We start from the raw sequence: 21,933 nt of genomic DNA, 5'->3' as shown, positions 1-21,933 counted from the left end.
GGAGAGATACTAGATGGGAGGGTAGTTCTGGAGAAAGGGATAGTGTACCCGGGGTGGTGGGGAAGGAAGGAGAGATGCTGAATCGGAGGGCATTCCAGAAGAAAGAAAAAGAAGCTGGAACTGGGGATGGGAGTGAGGGAAGAGAGAGGGAGAAATGTTGAGTCTGGGGTTGAAAGGAGGGATAGATGCTGAACAACAGGATGGAGGGAGGAAAGAGGTGCTACATCAAGGGGAGAGGGGAAGAAGAACAGAAAAGAGTAGCATTTGCCAAATCGACACTACCATCGGGGTAGCACGTGTGCCCAGTGGTAATTCCGAGTTTGGCACGTGCTGAATCCTGTAGTAGAAAATATTTTTCCATTTTCTACCACGGGGGTGTGTGTGTGTGTGTTCCCGGCGGTAATCGGCCATGTTGGCACTCGCTGCATGGTTACCGCACGGGTAGCGCTTAAGCCCTTACCGCTAAGCCAATAGTAATGGGAAGGGCTTAGGCCATAAATAGGAGCTTGCTAGTTTTAATTTTTGTACACACCCATTTCCTGGGCCATTAAAAATTGGCCTTTTCCCCAGCCGTGGTAAAAAGAGGCCCAGTGCGTGCACAAAAGACGCGCCCATAGTACTGCAGATCACTTCTTACTGCGGCTTTGTAAAAGGACCCCTAGGTTAGCTTATACACCTACAGCAACAGGACCACCATATACAGTATATAGCTCATACAGAATTTTGGGAGTAACATAAAGAGAAAGCTTCCTCACAGTGTGTGACAGAAAAGTAAGAGATAGCAAGGCAGCTCCCTCCAAAATAGAATCCACGGATTGTAGGGAATGGACCGATCCCTCTTCCCAGCATGGGGCAGGTAGAATATAGGCTATATGGCAGGGGTGTAGCCAGACTTCGGCGGGAGGGGGAGAGGTCCAGAGCCCGAGGTGAGGGGGCACATTTTAGCCCCCCCTGGCGCCGCTGACCCCCCCTGCCATTGCCGACGCCCCTGCCACCACCAACTTTGCCCCCCCTGCCGACGACCCTCTCGACCCCCTCTCCCACCACCAACCTGCCGTCGCCTACCTTTGCTGGCAGGGGACCCCAACCCCCGCCAGCTGAGGTCCTCTTCTTCTCGCAAAAGGCTTTCTTCTGTTTCTGATGTCCTGCATGTTGTACGTGCACAACGTCAGACTCACAGAACGAAGCCTTGCAGATCAGCTGATCTGAAAGGCTTCATTCTGTGAGTCTGACGTCCTGCACGTTGTACGTGCAGGACATCAGAAATAGAAGGAAGCCTTTTGCGAGAAGAAGAGGACCTCAGCTGGCAGGGGTTGGGGTCCCCCGCCAGCAAAGGTAGGCGACAGTGGGTTGGCGGTGGGAGGGGGGGGTCGAGAGGGTCGTCGGCAGGGGGGTCCAGGGTCAAATCTACAGGGGCCCAGGCCCCCCTGACCCCACGTAGCTATGCCACTGCTATATGGAGAGTGCATACTAACTGCACTGTAGTGGAGTGTATGAGCACCTTTTGTAATTTGCACTTAGGAAAGAAAATACATAACACACAGAGCATAGGCATTACAACAACAACGATTCTCTATTGCAAGTTATGTCCTACAGAGACTGAACGGCTGGCTAGCTTCAGTAACACAGCAACAGGCCCTGCTGGGAGACTTAAGGGAGACTGATGATCCACCTTCTGCTCTGTAGCCATCGCTAGTTGCACTTGTGCTGCATCATTGCCTGCACCTACGGGAGGGAAAAGAAATGCTGCTTTAAGGGTATGGAACTATTGCAGGATGTGGTCAGGCCCAGCCCTCCAGTCCAGACCCCACTTAGCTCTTCTACAGCAGAAATCCCAAAAGTGCTTATTCAGTATGTCCCCATTTAAAGGCCAGATATACTTTTTAAGACTCTCCTTACAGTTTAAACCATTACAGTTCTTCCTGAGCTTCATTAGGCACCTGAGATGTTTATGGTGTCTTATTTGTCCAGATGTGGCTCATACTAACAGCTGATATGGCTTATGCTGCTATACTACTACTTAACATTTCTAAAGCGCTACTAGGGTTACGCAGCGCAGTACAATTTAACAAAGAAGGACAGTCCCTGCTCATAGGAGCTTACAATCTAAAGGACAAAATGTGTAGTCAATCAAGTTGGGGCAGCAGTCTAGATTTCTTAAATAGAGGTGACATGGTTAGGTGCCGAAGGCGACATTGAAGAGGTGGGCTTTGAGCAAGGATTTGAAGATGGGCAGGGAGGGGGCTTGACATATGGGCTCAGGAAGTTTATTCCAAGCATACGGTGAGGCGAGGCAGAAAGGGCGGAGCCTGGAGTTGGCGGTGGCGGAGAAGGGTACTGAGAGGACGGACTTGTCCTGTGAGCGGAGGTTTCGGGTAGGAGCGTAAGGGGAGATGAGGGCAGAGAGGTAATGAGGGGCTGCAGATCGAGTACATTTGTAGGTTAGCAGGAGAAGTTTGAATTGTATGTAGTACCTGATCGGAAGCCAGTGAAGTGACTTGAGGAGAGGGGTGATATGAGTATATCGGCCTAGGCGGAAGATAAGACGCGCAGCAGAGTTCTGAATGGATTGAAGGGGGTATAGATGGTTAAGTGGGAGGCCAGTGAGGAGTAGATTGCAGTAGTCAAGGTGGGAGGTGATGAGAGAGTGGATGAGAGTTCGGGTGGTGTGTTCAGAGAGGAAAGGGCGAATTTTGCTGATGTTATAGAGAAAGAAGCGACAGGTCTTGGCTGTCTGCTGGATATGCGCAGAAAAGGAGAGGGAGGAGTCGAAGATGACTCCGAGGTTGCGGGCAGATGAGACGGGGAGGATGAGGGTGTTATCGACTGAAATAGAGAGTGGAGGGAGAGAAGTGGGTTTGGGTGGAAAGATAATAAGCTCAGTCTTGGCCATGTTCAGGAGCCTTAAAATATTCCCTGTATCAGTCTCTTTGCTGGCATGAATGATGGAATTTTGAGTGAAGTACTTAGGACATAATTTTAAAATTAAGGGCAGCATTCTAATGATGAATAACTAAAGAGTTTAGATGCCTAGTGCACCCTCTTCTGCAGACAATCTGTATGTACATGCTTACTTTTAGGCAGCATGAATGCAAGGAAATGGCACTATTTCAGCATTTATGTGGGTAACTGACGTCTACAAAATCCTGAATAGTAGAAAAGTGCATGCTATGATTTGATGGAATGTACTTTGCCAGGGTTTGTGAATATGGTTGGTGCACAAATACATATGTAAATTATAACACTTTATAACTGATATGTTTTCTGGCTAATACCATAAGCCTTGTGTTAGTGATCGTGTCTTAAATGTAAGCATACTTTCTTCCACTTGAGCTAGTATTCTATCAATAAAAAGTAGGCACCTATTCTTTCTTTATAGAATAGGCTTGAAATAGGTGCCTGCTTACCCTCTTTTACTTCCCTAGGTGTCACATTATAGAATTGCCCACATTGTTCTTTAACATGTCAGAAACCTATGTGCAATCACAACTGGGAAGGGTAACTTAGCAGCAAACGTTTGGTATTTAGGGGCCGATTATCAAAAGTTGCCGTTAAAAACCATGTGAATCTAGATCCACGGTTGAAGTTAACAATTTTGAAATAATGGGCAATGCTCAAAGGAAATCGCATGCAAATGAGCTGCATGCAATTTCAGCAAGCAGCTCAGTAGGGAAAGCACCTAGTGCATGCGTAGAATAGTCATTCGCTAAACGTCGATGTTGTACGCATGCCTAAGAAAAAAAAAAGCTACAACCGTGTCATTGCTTTGCGTCATACGTGTCCACTGGAAAAGCGTCATAGAGTTCCATGACAACTTTCACGCCCCAGGGAGTTTACTGTTTATATGTACATGTATGAAAGCCATGTGAAGCTTTTTTTCCAGCTGCGGGTGTCGTGGTTCCATGACAATTTTCACAGTGCTGTTACGTGTGGGAAACACACACATTAACAATATATAGCCTTGTGATAATTTATTTTACCTTAAGTTCTTTTAAATTAGTTTTTCGGAAGACCTCAGTCATCAGAGTTATGGGGCACTATATTAGTTTTAGCCGCCACTCCTCCAATCCTCATTGGTCTCCTTGATTTTGTATTTTGTTAATTTTTAAATTTTTGTTAGTTCAAAAATTTAAAGATTAACAAAATACAACATCAAGGAGACCAATGAGGATTGGAAGAGTGGCGGCTAAAACTAATATAGTGCCCCATAACTCTGATGACTGAGGTCTTCCGAAAAATTAAAGAACTTAAGGTAAAATAAATTATCACAAGGCTATATATTATTAATGTTAAGTACCATTGGGTCTTGTGAGCCTGGGGAAAGTTGGAAACACACACATGGCATATTTAACACACACGTGCAAATACTATTAAAACATGATAGCAGACTTCTCCGCTGAGAAGTCGTCATCATGCTACAACAGCTCCAGACCTCCTAGAAAATTCTGCATGTTAAAAGTAGGTACTCCTTTCTGTGGATTGCTTAGAAATGGCTGTGCATCATTCAGAATGCTCATTTTAATACTAATCAGCTAGTTGTAATACATTTGCATAGGATTATTGTTGCATTACTCGCCGAATAATGTGAACACTACATCGGACGTTGCTAGTACGGTAAGCTTTGTGCATTGGCCCCTTAGTGTCTACACAGAAATAGGAAGACTACCTTTACTTTGATGGGTAGTGTGAGACACAGGGCAATACAGTAGCTTTCTCAGTGTCACAGAGAGGTGGTGCCAGAGAAGAGACTGGAACTCAGGTCCTAGGAATTCAATACTCTAACCACAAGACTCCTTTGGTGAACAAACAGAATGTGCTCATTTTACACCTTGCTAAGTCTCTCATATTTTTTGTTTTAAAGGCACCTTGGCACTTTTAAATCCTGTTGTGACTGTTGTTAAACTAAGCTATGACCCGACCAACATTGAGGAACTTATATTGGGGGGGGGGGGGGGGGGGGGGGTAGGGACAGGATTACTACAGTGTGTGGGGCAGTTGTTCTGATTCCCTTCCCTTCCCTTTTCAAAGGCCCAGCCTGTATAGAGAGTACTGAGAGCAAGCAGGGAAATTGCAGTGGCATAAGCCACAGGGTCACTAATGGCTGCAGTGCTCCTGGTTCTAATGGCCACCACTTCTTCCTTCTATCAGTGTGCTTCCTCTTCAGAAGATGCTGCCCTAGCAGTGGCAGAGGCAGAACTACAGCTATTAGAGACTCTGTGGTTTGGACTGGCACTACTCTCATGAGCCAAGAGAGTTTGGAAAGAATGGAGGGTATGGTTAGAAGAGCACGGAAGGAAAAATGCCCTCTGGTACTATGTAAGCCACACTGAGCCTACAAATAGGTGGGAAAATGTGGGATACAAATGTAACAAATAAATAAATAAAATGGGCGGAAGAGCTGAAAGCTAAGCGGATAAGAAACAGAGGTAAAGAGGGGGAGGGTTTGTCAGGGTGAGGGAAGGAGAGATGCTGGATCCAGGGTGGGGTGGGGGGGGGGGTAGGAGCAGCAAGGGGAAGGGATGAGAGAGAGGGGAGAAGCTGGACATGGGGAGGGACAGGGACACAAGGCAGCAACTAAATCAGCATGAAGGCATTGGAGGAAGTGGCAATGGTGGCGGCAGCAGATTGAGAAGAAGGTAGAGGAAGTGGGAGACTGTGAGAGGGGGAATGGAGAAAGCTGATGTTAGGCCTTGGGGAAGAAGCAAGCAAGCAGGAGTCAGGCCTGAAGATGTCTTGGCTGCTAGTGTTTTTACTTGTTTTATTATGTATTTATTTTTGTACTCCACCTTGGGTAAAGGTGGATTAGAAATAATAAATGTAAACCTAAATCATGTGGTCAGGCCTGGGAGGCTGCTGGAGTCAAGGAGTAGGGAGAGAGGCCAGTGCGGGGAAGAGAGACAGAAAAACAGAGCGGTCAAGAGGGCACAGTAGGGTAAAAGTTGATTCTGAGTAGTTGTCCAATGATTAGAACAGCAGGCTGAGAACCAGGGACGCTTGGTTCAAATCCCACTGCAGCTCCTTGTGATCTTGGGCAAGTCAGTTAGCTTTTCACTTCCTCAGGTACAACCTCAGATTGTAAGTCCTCTGGGGCAGAAAGAGAAATTAAATCTTATTTGCTAATCTTCTTTCCCACAATAGTCCAGTTGCATGGGTATATACTCTCCTGCCAGCAGATGGTTCAATGCCTTCTCCCAATATAGGGTCAGTCACGTACAGTCCACAACCAGTCAGTATTTCTTTAACAAAAGAATTAAGGAATTTATTCCTCATAAGAGGCAAGAAAGAAAGAACCAACAAAACCTGAACCCAGATAATTTTATCAATCTGTAGCCCAAGGGCGGGAGACTAACAAGATGACTTCCACCTCATTCCTTGCCCCCAGAACAAACTCTTACATAACTGACACTGATCAAACACAGGAGGGTTCTAAACTGGTCTGGAAGGATTGAAGGAAAAAGAAAATTAGAAGGTAAGTACTAACTTCTTCCTCATTGTCCTTCCAACCCCATACAGACACATATAACAAAGTAGTACCTAGTGAAAGAGGACCCTGGCGACGTCTGTTCTTAGAACTGTAACTTCAAAGGCCTTATTTTGATGTTCCTGGATGTCCAACCTATAATGACACACATAGGTATGCAGTGATGACCACATGGTCGCCGGTTAGCCGGTTATGTTATGCTCAGGATGCCAGCTGCACCTTTGTTGAATGTGCCTTCAGGATTGCAGGCATCAGATGACACTGGACAATGTACGCTGAAACTATGGCTTCTTTAATCCATTGCGCTATTGTTGCCATAGAGGCTGCTTCTCCCTTCTTGGCTCCTCTGACCAACACAGACAGTTAAAATGTTGAAAATATTCAGTTCTCTTCAAATAATATTACAAGGTTCTCCGAACATGTAAATGATGCAAGTGTCTCAAGTCTTCTGAATTTCCTGCTTCTCTGAACACTGGAATTGTAATTGTCCAGTTTATATTAAAAGGAGAAACCACCTTAGGTAAAAACAAAGGTGCTGGACGTAGTACCACCTTATTCCAAGACATTACTAGGAAGGGTTCCTGAGAAGAGAGGGCTTGCAACTCCGAAATTCTTCTAACTGAGCAAATGGCCACAAGAAACACCATCTTCAGTGTGAGATCTTTGATGGACGCCTGTCTGAAAGGCTCAAAGGGTATCTGCTCCAGCACTGACAACATGGTTCACGGATCAATTTATTTGATACTAGTAAAAAAGGCCCGTTTCTGACACAAATGAAACGGGCGCTAGCAAGGTTTTCCTTGGAGTGTGTATGTTTGAGAGAGTGTATGTGAGAGTGACTGTGTGTGAGAGAGAGAGTGAATGTGCAAGTGTGTGTGTGTGTGTGTGTGTGAGAGAGAGAGAGAGAGAGAGTCTGGGTGCGAGTGTGTCTGTGAGAGAGTGTGTGTGTGAGAATGAGTGTGTACAAGTGCGTATGTGAGACAGTGTGAGAGAAAGTGTGTTTCACACAGATACAGTGTGTGTGAGACACAGACTCTGTGAGACTGAGTGTATGAGACCAAGAGAGTGTGTGAGTGACTTTGTGACACATAGAGAGTGAATGTGATACAGTGTGAGACATAGAGTGTGTGAGCGACAGTGTGTGTGAGAGAGAGAAAGACACGGACTGTGTGAGAGAGAGAGTGTGTGTGTGTGTGTGACAGAGATACCTCCCCCCCCTCTCTGGTGTCAGGCCCCCCCCCCTCTCTCTCTGGTGTCTGAGTGTTACTGTGCAGGACACTGAGCTCTGGCTGTGCTTCAAGGAACTGACCAATCCTATTTAATAGAATGCACCTCCAACATTCTGAAGCCGAGAAACCTCGTGTGGTTGGTCACTTCTGCTTGTGACGAACCCGGAAGTATGTGATGTCAATTCAGGAGATGGATACAGAGAGCAGGAATGCCTCAGCCATGCAGTCAGCTTCAGAATGTTGGAGGTGCATTTTATTATATAGGATATCACTTATATAAGTAAAAGTCTAAGTGGTTTACAATGATAAAATCACTACATATTTTTAACAAAGGTGGATAAACTTTGGCCTGAGGGTTACATTAAGAGCCCTGACTGGGTGGGGGGATGGGAATCTTAAGTGTTCAGAACCCAGGGTGGAACCACCAATCTCCAGGGAGGTCTCAAATACTTTCCTTTCAAGAACCAAGACATACCTGGATGACCTACCAAGAGACGACTTTGAACCAGCCCTCTGTAATATGCCTCCTCAGGGAGGCCAAGATCAAACATTTGTCCTTCAAAGTCCATTCCATCTGTCTATTCACTCCTTAGAGTATCAGTCATATATCGACCCCCTGATAAGTCCCTTTCTTCCTTTCTCACTGACTTGGAAGCCTGGTTTTCCTTCTTTCTTGAACCTTCATCTCCTTCCCTCATTCTTGGGGATTTTAACATTCATGCTAATTATCCCTCTGACTCTTATGCTTCTCAGTTTCTCGCTTTAACATCCTCTTTCAGTCTTCAACTGTGCTCCACTGCCTCTACTCACCAGAATGGGAACTGTCTTGATCTTATCTTCTTGTCCAACTGCTCACTCTCCAGTTTCTGCACCTCAGCTCTTCCCCTCTCTGACCATCATCTGATAACTTTCACACTTAAACACCCTCCCCCCCAGTCCTGTCCAATCTCTAATATATTTAGGAAGCTTCAGACTATTGACCATCCTACTCTGTCCTCCAGTGTTTCAAATCTCTTCTTAACCACTATGTTATTCAAGTCTGTCAATGAGGCTGTCTCTTCCTATAATACTACTCTTTCCTCTGCTCTGGATACTCTCGTTACTCCCATTCTCTGTTCTGTAAGGCATACCAAACCCCAGCCCTGGCTGACCTCTAGAATCTGCTACCTATGAAGAGGGGACCCTGACTGGCCTCTTATCGTCTCATTTCACGCTGGCACCAGCACCACAGTGTTAAATAGCGGGCCACCACAACATCCATTTTGTAGGTTATTTTTCAGTGTGGTGGCGGTAGAGTGGCTAGTGTCATCGTACATTACTTAATAGTACAGGCTAAGGAGAGAGAGTAGCAGCTGCGGGCAGCACAGCAGTAGAGAGAGGACTGAGGACGGAGTCGGAAGTTGAGACTCGGCAGGAGGACCCAGCGAGAGGAGCGTGAGCCCAGAGAAACATGAGGTACACTCAGACATTGTGAAGACCAGGGTAAGTTGTCCCCGCAGCCCTGCCCCCCCCCCCCAACAGCCAGCTTGTGCAGCATATGGATGTACACAGAGGAAGTATTATTGGTTTCATTGGTTAGAACAGTAATTAGTTCATTTGGAGGGGCTGGTTATATGGACTCCCTGAGTCCCTGCAGAGGTGTTTTCACCTAGTAAAGGGCCACCAAAAAACAAAGACATCATATGAGTTCACGTCCTCAACAATCAGACTTACATTACTATTTATAATTTAAAAAAAAATTAATTAGGTTGAGACCTGGCCTGGGAACATTTAACATCTTCTTTTCCTATGCCTACATGAAAAGAAAAAGATGGCATGTGGGAACTTGCTCCTTTTGTTTTGTGGGAATGCAGTGGTATATTATAAAAATGCATTTGCCTTTTTTATTATTACTATTTCACGGACAGGTAATGAAGGAAGGGCTTCCTTCATGCAGAAGTTCAGAGAGTCAGTCTAAATATGGCAACATTGTCCAGTTTATAAGTTTTATTCTGGCACCTTTGTAAGTGGGGCAGGGAGGGAGTTTAGAGGGGAGGGGATGTTTGTGAAAGGGGAGGAGGGAGGGAAGATGGGAGGATGTATCTTCTATTTTTGATTTATAAATGACAGATCAGAATATTGTTCCTTTTTATACTGTAATAAAAAGATTTAAATATAAAATCAACTGGTTGAGGATTCTGTAGATGGGGACAGAGTTCGTGGGGATGAGGCCGTGGGAATGGGGCGGGGCCAGAGATAGCGTCCATGGGGCCAGGGCAGGGTCAGAGACGGTGTGTCTATGGGGAAGGGATGGGGACAAGTACGCGGGGACAGGGACAAACTTTGTCCCCGTGTCATTCTCTACCCTGCACTAATTTTCAGCTTTAGACACCTAGCTTATATGCTCCTAAATCTATTGCAGGCTTTAATTTAGGTTCCTGAGTTTTAGGTGCTTAAATTTAGGTACATTTGCAATTAAGAAATCAATAATCAGCATGGTTTAACCAAGAAGAAAAGGCTCCTACCTGGTTAAACTACAGTGGTGGAAATAAGTATTTGATCCCTTGCTGATTTTGTAAGTTTGCCCACTGACAAAGACATGAGCAGCCCATAATTGAAGGGTAGGTTATTGGTAACAGTGAGAGATAGCACATCACAAATTAAATCCGGAAAATCACATTGTGGAAAGTATATGAATTTATTTGCATTCTGCAGAGGGAAATAAGTATTTAATCCCTCTGGCAAACAAGACCTAATACTTGGTGGCAAAACCCTTGTTGGCAAGCACAGCGGTCAGACGTCTTCTGTAGTTGATGATGAGGTTTGCACACATGTCAGGAGGAATTTTGGTCCACTCCTCTTTGCAGATCATCTCTAAATCATTAAGAGTTCTGGGCTGTCGCTTGGCAACTCGCAGCTTCAGCTCCCTCCATAAGTTTTCAATGGGATTAAGGTCTGGTGACTGGCTAGGCCACTCCATGACCCTAATGTGCTTCTTCCTGAGCCACTCCTTTGTTGCCTTGGCTGTATGTTTTGGGTCATTGTCGTGCTGGAAGACCCAGCCACGACCCATTTTTAAGGCCCTGGCGGAGGGAAGGAGGTTGTCACTCAGAATTGTACGGTACATGGCCCCATCCATTCTCCCATTGATGCGGTGAAGTAGTCCTGTGCCCTTAGCAGAGAAACACCCCCAAAACATAACATTTCCACCTCCATGCTTGACAGTGGGGACGGTGTTCTTTGGGTCATAGGCAGCATTTCTCTTCCTCCAAACACGGCGAGTTGAGTTCATGCCAAAGAGCTCAATTTTTGTCTCATCTGACCACAGCACCTTCTCCCAATCACTCTCGGCATCATCCAGGTGTTCACTGGCAAACTTCAGACGGGCCGTCACATGTGCCTTCCGGAGCAGGGGGACCTTGCGGGCACTGCAGGATTGCAATCCGTTATGTCGTAATGTGTTACCAATGGTTTTCGTGGTGACAGTGGTCCCAGCTGCCTTGAGATCATTGACAAGTTCCCCCCTTGTAGTTGTAGGCTGATTTCTAACCTTCCTCATGATCAAGGATACCCCACGAGGTGAGATTTTGCGTGGAGCCCCAGATCTTTGTCGATTGACAGTCATTTTGTACTTCTTCCATTTTCTTACTATGGCACCAACAGTTGTCTCCTTCTCGCCCAGCGTCTTACTGATGGTTTTGTAGCCCATTCCAGCCTTGTGCAGGTGTATGATCTTGTCCCTGACATCCTTAGACAGCTCCTTGCTCTTGGCCATTTTGTAGAGGTTAGAGTCTGACTGATTCACTGAGTCTGTGGACAGGTGTCTTTCATACAGGTGACCATTGCCGACAGCTGTCTGTCATGCAGGTAACGAGTTGATTTGGAGCATCTACCTGGTCTGTAGGGGCCAGATCTCTTACTGGTTGGTGGGGGATCAAATACTTATTTCCCTCTGCAGAATGCAAATAAATTCATATACTTTCCACAATGTGATTTTCCGGATTTAATTTGTGATGTGCTATCTCTCACTGTTACCAATAACCTACCCTTCAATTATGGGCTGCTCATGTCTTTGTCAGTGGGCAAACTTACAAAATCAGCAAGGGACCAAATACTTATTTCCACCACTGTATGTTGACTGGGCCAGCAGCAAATATTCAGTAGCACTTACAGAGAGTACCAATGAATATTTGCTCTGCCACCATGGCACTCTCCAGCTGGTGAGAGTAATTGGGGCAGAGCCAGTAGTTTTCTGTGCACCACCAATATTTAGTGGCAGTACCCAAATAACTATCTGGTTAATTTAGAACAGACTTTTTGCTGCCCAGCTGAGTAGAGATCCAAATACCGCCAGGCAGTACCCGGGTAACTCCCGGTGGCCACCCCATACCCAAGTATTCAATACCGGTACCCGGATAGGGGCTAGCAATAAATATATGACTCTAATTCAGCTGGTGGCAGCCAATATTTAACAAAAGAAAGCTGATTGCTGCTGGCTAAATACTGCTCCCCAAATTTCTGAATTTGGCCGAAGTGGTGTAGTAGTCGTGCTTTAAAGGTAATAAATAGAAATAAAACAACACAAAGAAAATAAGATGATACCTGATTATTGGACTAACTTAAAACAAAGATTTGGGTTCCTATAACATTATAAACCATACAATTATACTGCTTTGTTACCCTCTGATCAGCAATTCATTTCTCCCTGTTTCTCACCCAACCGCCCCCCCTCCCACCTTTTCCCATGAAACCGTCATTGGAATGATTTTATGTTTCACTTATATATTCTGATATTTGTCAACATTTGCTCATTTCTGATTTGAAGAAGGCGGCACTGCCTTAGAAAGCTAATAAAAAATGTACTATGTTAGTCCAATAAAGCGAAGATACTTACCTTTATAGCAGGTATTCTCCGAAGACAGCAGACTTTATATTTTCACAAGTGGGTGATGCTGACCTGCGTCGCCCAGTCCGGGACTTAAAAGCATAAGCAGAGCTTTGTGGAGCACGAGACATGCCCCACTGCACATGTGTAAGTGCCTTCCCTCCTCGTATGAGAATGCAGTCTCATCAGTTTTATACTACAGCAAAAAAGTAAAAATAATAAAGCAGACAACTCCAAGGGGAGGTGGGAAGGACTGTGAGAATATAAAGCCTGCTGTCCTCAGAGAATACCTGCTACAGGTAAGTATTTTCACTTTCTCCGAGGACAAGCAGGCTTATGTATTCTCACAAGCGGGGAATCTCTAGCATCCAGGCTCACCAAAAACAACAAACAATGGTCAATAGGGCCTCGCAACGGCGAGGACATAACACAGATTAACCTGAAACTATATACAATCTGAATGAGAGTGCAGCCTGGAACAGAATAAAACGGGTCCAGGAGGGTGGAGTTGGATTCTAGACCCCAAACAGATTCTGCAACATTGTCTGCCCGAACTGACTGTCGAGTCAGGTATCCTGTTCAAGGCAGTAGTGTTATGTGAATGTGTGTACTGAAGACCACGTCGCAGCCTTGCAAATTTCTTCAATGGAGGCTGACCTCAAGTGGGATACTTACGCAGCCATGACTCTGACATTATGAGTCATGACATGACCCTCTAGGGCCAGCCCAGCCTGGGCATAAGTGAAGGAAATGCAATCTGCCAGCCAATTAGAAATGGTGTGTTTCCCAAGGCGACCCCCATCCTGTTGGGATCAAAAGAAACAAAAAGTTGCGTGGATTGTCTGTGGGGCTCGGTCCACTCCATGTAGTAGGCCAATGCTCTCTTGCAATCCAAGGTGTACAAGCTGCTTTCGCTAGGATGGGCATGAGGTCGGGGAGAAAATGTTGGCAAGATAATCGACTGGTTCAGATGAAATTCAGACACCACCTTCGGCAGGAACTTAGGGTGAGTGCAGAGGACTACTCTGCTATAATGAAACTTAGTATAAGGTGCATCCACCACTAAGGCCTGAAGTTCACTGACTCTACGAGATGAAATAACAGCCACCAAGAAAACGACCTTCCAGGTCAAGTACTTCAGATGGCAGTAGTGTTATGTGGGTGAGAACGATTTTGAGATCCCATGACACTGGTGGAGGTTTGACAGGGGGCTTTGACAAAAGCAAACCTCTCACAAAGCGAACAACTAGAGGCTGTCCAGAGATGGGCTTACCTTCTACACATTGATAAGCTCTAATTGCTCTACGGTGAACCCTTATGGAGTTGGTCTTGAGACCAGACTCTGATAGGTGTAAAAGGTAGTCAAGCAGGGTCTGTGTAGGGCAAATAAGGGGATCTAGGGAATTGCTCTCACATCACATTGCAAACCTCCTCCATTTGAAAGAATTACACCTATTAGTGGAGTCTTTCCTGCAAGCCAGCAAGACCTGGGAGACACCCTCCGAAAGACCCAAGGATGCGAATTCTAGGCTCTCAGCATCCAAGCTGTGAGAGCCAGAGACTGGATGTTGGGATGTAGAAGAGACCCCTCATTTTGCGTGATGAGGGCCGGAAAACACTCCAATCTTCACGGTTCTTTGAAGGATAACTTCAGAAGTAGAGGAAACAATATCTGTTGCAGCCATTATGGCGCAATCAGAATCATGGTTCCACGGTCTTGCTTGAGTTTTAACAAAGTCTTCCTCATTAGAGGTATGGGAGGATATGCATACAGAAGACCTGTCCTCCAATTGAGGAAAAAGGCATCTGACGCTAGTCTGTTGTAGGCCTGAAGCCTGGAATAGAACTGAGGGACCTTGTGGTTTACCTGAGTGGCAAAAAGATCCACTGAGGGGGTGCTCCACGCTTAGATCTTGCAGGCTATGCCCATTTTGAGAGACCACACATGTGGCTGCATTATCCTGCTCAGTCTGTCGGGCCAGGGTATTGTTTTTTTTCACTGCAAGATAAGTGGCTCGAAGGAACATGCCATGTTGGCGAGCCCAGTGCCACATCCGGATGGCCTCCTGACCGATGTCGAGGAAGTGCTGGCTTGGGTGGCAGTTGACACCAGAGCAGCTTGTGGTATTGGTGTCGGAGGCTGCACCGCAGGCTGAGGGCCAAGCGGGGCTGCAACAGTAAGCAGTGTAGGTGCAAGCACCCCCCATGCACATTGTTGCATTAGGCCATCCAGCAGCTCAGGGAGCAAGGCCTGGATGCACTCATCGAGGGCCGACATCGCAAAAAATTGGGGTGCCGGTTCAGGCACAGGTTGCAGAGCTGCCGGGGTCGCAACAGGAGCTGGGTCTTGGCTGCTGGGAGATTGACGCATCGGCACCTCCTGGATGGAGGGGGAGCGGACCTCCTGGCATTGATGTATCTTGGGTGCCAAATCCTTCGATGCCCCAGAGCTTCCGGCACCATGTGTTGAGGATAATCGATGGCGATGCTTCTTGACCTTCATCTGAAGCATGTCACTGAGGCTCCTCGATGCCAACATGGACGACATTGAATCCACACGCTGTCTCGGGGTCAGGTCCTATGATGAACAGTTCCGGGGGCCCTGCACAACAGGATGCCTCGAGGCAGGTGGAGACCCACTTGATGCTTCACTGCTCCCAGTGTCTAAAGGTCCAGCAGCAGCCATGTTTACCGATGCTCCTGATGCCAGTGCGATGCTCGCTGATGCCTCCAAACTCGATGCCGATGTCGAGGAACCGGCTCCAAAAATCCTCTCTCTCATTGGGCCACTCTGGAAACCTGGGTCCTCTTCTTCATGCAAAGACAGAGAACACAGTTAGTGGGGCTATGGTCGGGCCAAAGACACTGATGACATCAAGAATGGGTGTCCTTCCCAGAGATCGCCTGATTGCACCAGGTACAGCGCTTAAAGCCACTGGGAACCTTTGTGGACATGGAAGGAAAAACTTCCTTCGCTAAATTAAACCAAGTGACAGTGCCTGAAAAAGGGGCGAGGCACGGCAAAAAATGAAGGGAAAAATCCCATCCAAAGTCAAGGTCTACAAGCGGCCGAACAATGATGAAAAACAAAGGAAATTTAATCTGGGCAAAGGAAACTAAAAAATATAAGGGAAAGACAAAAAAGAGGGTTCCACAACTGGGAATACAATTTAAGGAAGAAAAAATTGCCAAAAGGCACAAAAAAGATCTTTAGGACCAAGCAATGTGAGGAGACGGTAAAAAAACACACCCTCTCCTTACCGTGGTAGTAAAAGAACTGAGGAGACCGTGTTCTCGTGGCAGGCAGGAAAGCACTTGCGCGTGCACGGTTCACGCTCCACAAAGCTCTGCTTATGCTTTTCTTAAGTCCCGGACCGGACAACACAGGTTGGCGTCACCTACTTGTAAGAATACATAAGCCTGCTTGTCCTCTAAGAAAAAGGTATCATCTTATTTTCCTTTTTTTGTTTTATTTCTATTTATTATCATTAAATTTGGTCAAAAATCTGTCTATAATTTGATTCCTATAATTTAGGAATCTACTTGAGACATTGCACATGTTTTGAAAACTCATCCCTCGTTCCCCTGAAGCTCAAATTGGTTCACCTCCTGTCTCATCAGTGCTTTTTTCAACTTAATTGACAAAGCTGAATGCTTTGAGAATGTCAGTTCTCCCCTAACTGACAAACCAACAGAATCTCTTCTTTACCTGCAGTAGCATGAACTCCAGAGGATCATCTGGCTTCTCAAATACGAGGTTCTCTGTGATTTCCTAACAGAGCCATAGCAAAAGAGAGAGATACAGAAAAATAAGGTTTTCTAACTACTTGGAATGATATTTTGGATACATTTTGTATGTTTCATAGCAAGAGCAGACTATGGTACCATTATAAAGCGAAGATACTTACCTGTAGCAGGTATTCTCTGAGAACAGCAGCCTGATCATTCTCACAAGTGAGTCGACAATCCGCTTCGGCCCGGGAACCAGCATTATGCATAGCAAAACAGAAAAAAGTTTTGCTAGAGCATTCTGGCGTGCATGCAGCGCTGCACCATTCATGCGCAGAGTGCCTTCCCGCCCGCCAGTTAATTCCAAAAGCATAAATGAAAGAAAAGAAACAACTCCAAGGAGAGGTGGGCGGGATTGTGAAAATGATCAGCCTGCTGTCCTCGGAGAATACCTGCTACAGGAAAGTATCTTCGCTTTCTCCAAGGACAAGCAGGCTGAATTATTCTCACAAGTGGGGTATCCCTAGCATCCAGGCTCACCCAACACAATAAACACTGGTCAACTGGGCCTCACAACGGCGAGGACATAGCATAGATTAACCTGAAACTATATACAAACTACCTGAGAGTGCAGCCTGGAACAGAACAAAACGGGCCTAGGAGGATGGAGTTGGATTCTAAACTCCAAAGAGATTCTGCAACCCTGATTGCCTGAACCGGCTGTCGTGCCGGGTATCCTGCTCAAGGCAGTAATGAGATGTGAATGTGTGGACTGAAGACCACGTCGCAGCTTTGCAAGTTTCTTCAACGGAGGCTGACTTCAAGTGAGCCACCGATGCAGCCATGGCTCTGACATTATGAGCCGTGACATGACCCGCTGGAGTCAGCCATGTGGCCCAACAATCTCAATATCTGCCGAGCTGTGACCTGCTGTGAGATCCGAACCTTGGACGTGAGGGACAGAAGATTATCTGCACGCGTCTCTGGAAGATAGACTCGAACTGTCTGTGTGTCGAGCAGGGATCCTATGAATTCCAATTGTTGGACGGGGAGGAGATGGGACTTGGGGTAGTTTATTACGAATCCTAGTAGCTCGAGCACCTGAATAGTTTTCTGCATGGACTCCCGAGTACCTTCCTCCGAGGTGCTCTTCACCAGTCAATCGTCAAGATAAGGGAACACATGCACTCCCAGTCTATGTAGTGACGCTGCAACTACCGCTAAACATGTGCTAAAAACCCTGGGAACTGACATGAGGCCAAAAGGCAGTACCCGGTACTGAAAATGATGTGTTCCCAGCTAAAATCGAAGATACTTCCTGTGAGCTGGAAGTATTGGAATGTGGGTTTATGCATCCTTCAAGTCCAGAAAGCATAGTCAATTGTTTCTCTGAATCGTGGGAATAAGGGTGCCCAGGAAACCATCCTGAACTTTTCTCGGACCTGAAATTTGTTCAGGGCCCCTCAGGTCTAGCATGGGACGCATCCCCCCTGTTTTTTTCTGCACAAGGAAGCACCTGGAATAGAATCCCTACCCTTCTTCCCCTGGTGGAATGGGTTCAACAGTATGGGCCTTTTGAAGGGCGGAAAGTTCCTCTGCAAGTGCCTGCTTGTGTTGAGAGCTGAAGAAATGAGCTCTCAGTGGGCAATTTGGAGGTTTGGATTCCAGATTGAGGGTGTATCCTAACCGGACTATTTCAGGAACCCACTGGTCGGAGGTTATGAGAGGCCACATTTGGTGAAAAAAATTTAACCTCCCTCCAATCGGTAAGTTGTCCGGCACGGACACTTTTATGGAGGCTATGATCTGCTGGAGACAGTCAAAAGCCCATCCCTTGCTTTTGCTGGGGAGCAGGAGGGCCTTAGGCGCACGCTGTTGATGAGAATGAGCGCGCTGGAAAGTAGCCTGAGAAGGCTGGCAAGTCACCGGGGCATACCTATGCCTAGAGAATACATAAGAAGTACTCCGGGACTCACTAAAATTCCTCCTAGATAAGGAAGTGGTCACAGGAAGGCATCCGGCGGGAGAGAGAAGACATCTTGATCTGGTCAATCAGTTCCTCAACCTTCTCTCCAAAAAGATTATCCTCCCACCATGGAGCATCTGCCATTCTCTGCTGGACTGAATGGTCTAGGTCAGAGACACATAGCCATGAGAGTCTGCACATCGCTATACCCTGGGCAGAGATTCTGGATGCCACGTCAAAAGTGTTGTAAGTGCCCCTGGCCAAGAACTTGCGACATGCCTTCTGCTGCTTGACCAGCTGGCGAAAAGGCTTGTCGTGCTCTGGAGGGAGTGCATCAACCAAGTCAGACAGCTACCTCACCAAGTTCGGCAAGTAGATGCTCATGAAGAGCTGGTATGATTGAATATGGGCGATGAGCATTGCAGCCTGATACATTTTCCTCCCAAAAGAGACCAAGATCCTAGCTTCTCTGCCCGCGGGAGCAGAAGCATAGTCCCTAGTACTCTTGGCTCTCTTGAAAGCCGCATCCACCACCATGGAGTTGTGGGATAACTGAAACCTCACCAACACAGGTTCCCCGTGGATCCGATACTGGGTGTCAATTTTCTTGTGGACCACAGCAGTGGCGATCCTTGGTCGGCTGCCACCTAGGGCGGATTGCCGCTGCGCACCCCCCACTCAACCGGGTGCAGCGGCATCCGTCCGTCCCTCGGGTGCATTCTTACCTGCTGGGAGCAGCCCGCGCGGCTGTCGGTTCCGCTGGTTCCCTGCTCCCTCGGCCCTGGAACAGGAAGTAACCTGTTCCGGGGCAGAGGGAGCAGGGAACCAGCGGAGCTGAAAGTCACACGGCTGTTTTCTGCACCACTCCAGCGGCGTACACCCGGGGCTGACCGTCCCCACCATCCCGCCCTCGATACGCCACTGGACCACAGGGACAGACAGAGGGGATGCCCAGTTCCGCATGAGTCCCAAAGGACTCATCGGAGGAAAAGTGCCTGGGATCCCTCAAGCACTCCTCCTTTGTGTCAGACAACAATTCCCTCAGAGATGTCCGAGACCATGCCCGCCTCGACTTCGAGAACCCATGGCTTTGAGAACAGAGTTGAGGAGTTGGTTCTTGCCTCGACTCCGACGAAGCTTCCTCCACTGACGTTGAAGGAGAACTAGCCTGGGTGGCAGTCGACACTGGAACCGCATGCGGCACTGGTGTCTGCACAGCGTGCTGGAGGCCAGGTGGGGCCGCACTGGAAGGCATGGTAGGCGCAGGCACCCCTGATGCCAATGCACATTGCTGCATAAAGGCCTCTAAAAGCTCTGGGAGCAAAGTCTGGAGTCGCTTGTTGAGAGCCGCCATTGGTAAAGGCTGCGGGGCTGGTGCAGGCTCAGGCTGCCGAATCGCCTGGGATGCAGGAGTAGGGTCTTGACTGCTGGGAGACAGGCGCGCTGGCACCTCTTGAATGGAGGGGGAGCGCTCTTCCAGGTGCTGATGCTTCTCGGGAGCTGGCTCCCCCGATGTCCTGGAGCTCCTGGCACCATGCGTCGAAGGAGATCGGTGTCGGTGCTTCTTGGCCTTCACTCGATGCACCTCACCAAGACTCTTTGGTGCCGAAGGACAACGTGGAATCCTTACAAAGCCTCGGAGTCGGGTCCAATGATAGTTGGTCCCAGGGGGCCTGCACAGTAGGAGGCCTCGAGACAGGTGGAGACCCACTTGATACCTCACTGCTCCCACTGAGTCATGGTCTCTGAGAAACCATCCCTACCTCCACTCCCGATGTCGATGCCTCCCTCAATGCCGACGTAGACTCCGCCGACCTTGATGCCGAAGGACCGGACCAGGCTCCAAAACGTTCTTCTCTCTCGGGCAATTTGTATCCTCTTCGTCATACGAAGGCAGAGGGCACGACTCTCCGGGCTATGGTCGGGCCCAAGGCACTGGATACACCAAGAATGGGTATCTGTGGCTGAGTACAGCGTTTGAAGCCACTGGGAGTCTTTGATGACATGGGAGGGAAGACCGCTCTAGCTAAATAAAAAAAATGCAATTGTACTTAGGAGAAAAGCACAAAAAAAGGAGAAGACCCGGCCGAGCAGGCCTAAGGACGGCTGCGACTAAAAAGAAAGGAAACTTAAATGCAGGTCTAAAACTAAGAAAATAAAGGGTTTAAAAAAAATTTTTTAAAACAAACTAAAGGAGAAGAAAAGGCGAAAATGCCAACAAAAAAGAACGAAAAAGGCACTAAAGGCTTTTTTCCCCGGTGAAAAAAGGAGCCAGAGAAACCACTGCCGCTCCTCATGTGGTGGTCGGGAAGGCACTCTGTGAATGCGCGGTGCAGCACTGCACGTGCGCCAGAAGGCTCTAGCAAAACTTTTTTCTTATTTATTTGTTATGCATAATGCTAGTTACCGGGCTGACGCGGATCGTCAACCCACTTGTGAGAATAACTCAGCCTGCTTGTCCTCAGAGAATGAAAATGAAACTGCTAAATATTTATTTCTGGTGTTGTGATGAATAATTTGAATCTGGAAAATCTCCATGGCTAGGAATCATGAATTACTGTATTAGGTTGCTCTGGATACCCCAGATCAGGGGTTTGACTCATTGAAGAGTGATTTGCCTTGATTTTCTCTGGATTCTGGGACTGTACTGACTATTGGAGAGCACTAGGTTCTGAAGAAAAATCCTGTAAACTTCTAACCTCACTCCAAAGAAAGAAAGTGCATTTGATTGAGGGTTCACCCCCTTCTCCACACACAGCAATACTGCAGAGTGAAAAAAGCTCATTCGGGGATATTTCTCTAAAATGCGTACCAACATTAGGAACTAAGGGGTCCTTTTACTAAGCCACGGCAAAAAGTGGCCTGTGGTAGTGTGGGCACATGTTTTTGGCGTGTGCCGGGCCAGTTTTTACCATGTCTGGGGAAAAGGGCTTTTTTTCAATGGGCCGGGAAGAGAGCCAGTGGGAAGACTGAAACCAGTGCGTGCCTATTTACTGCCTGAGCCCTTAACGCCACCTATTGATCTAGTGGTAAGGGCTCACGCACTACACATTCAGTGACCGGTCAGCATGTGCCAACTGCCAATTAATGCCAGAAACACAGTACATGGTAGGAAATAAAATAATTTGTCCCGGCGGTATGGGCACACGCCAAATCTGAAATTACCGCCAGGGGGGGCGCACAAGCCTGGCAGTAGTCTTGTTTTGCCATGCGCTGCACATGCATAGAACCTACCGCATCTTTGTAAAAGGGCCCCTAACAACACAATATTCAAAGGACTTTTGCTTCTAAATTGGCCTCTTTGAAAATTTACTGCGGCTGAGTGCATTATTTTATGTTCAAAATTCCACTAAACTCCTACATAAAAAGTTGGTGGCAACAGGGTTGGATTTATGGTGGAGAAAAAAGTTACGAGCTTAGCACTGATGTTCAGTTTATAAATTAGGCTAATAAATCTAGGCAAATGAATGGCAGGTCTGTATTTATAAACATAGGGCCCAATATTCTGCCAGCAGCGATCGCATTTTGCTGACTGCCGCTGGCGTTAAACACATAAATTCAATGCCAGGCCATGTCCGGGCTCTGACATTGAAGCTGGAAAACCATAGCCAGTTAAGCGCGATATTCAGCACTTACTATGTTTTACTGCATAAGGATAGGACCA

The 21,933-nt window shown here is 47.1% G+C and overlaps 1 protein-coding gene across 8 annotated transcripts in view; it reads right to left on the bottom strand.

Annotated features, from left to right (window-relative positions):
* Positions 1-1,413: 1,413 nt before the first annotated feature.
* The window catches only part of TEX55 (testis expressed 55), a 185,849-nt gene continuing 165,329 nt past the window's right edge, over positions 1,414-21,933 (bottom strand). For all 8 annotated transcript variants that reach the window (XM_030205079.1, XM_030205085.1, XM_030205083.1 and 5 more), the window contains 2 exons: positions 16,284-16,346; positions 1,414-1,725 (listed from right to left, as the gene is read on the bottom strand). In XM_030205079.1, coding sequence (XP_030060939.1) covers positions 1,693-1,725; positions 16,284-16,346 — 96 coding nt within the window. In that variant the 3' untranslated portion in view covers positions 1,414-1,692. The remainder of the gene's footprint in view (positions 1,726-16,283; positions 16,347-21,933) is intronic.

This window comes from Microcaecilia unicolor, chromosome 5 (genome assembly GCF_901765095.1).
Source record: "Microcaecilia unicolor chromosome 5, aMicUni1.1, whole genome shotgun sequence".
In the NCBI taxonomy this organism is placed as follows: domain Eukaryota; kingdom Metazoa; phylum Chordata; class Amphibia; order Gymnophiona; family Siphonopidae; genus Microcaecilia; species Microcaecilia unicolor.
Note: the sequence above shows the minus strand (reverse complement) of the source record. Positions and strands in the feature narration are given on the sequence as shown.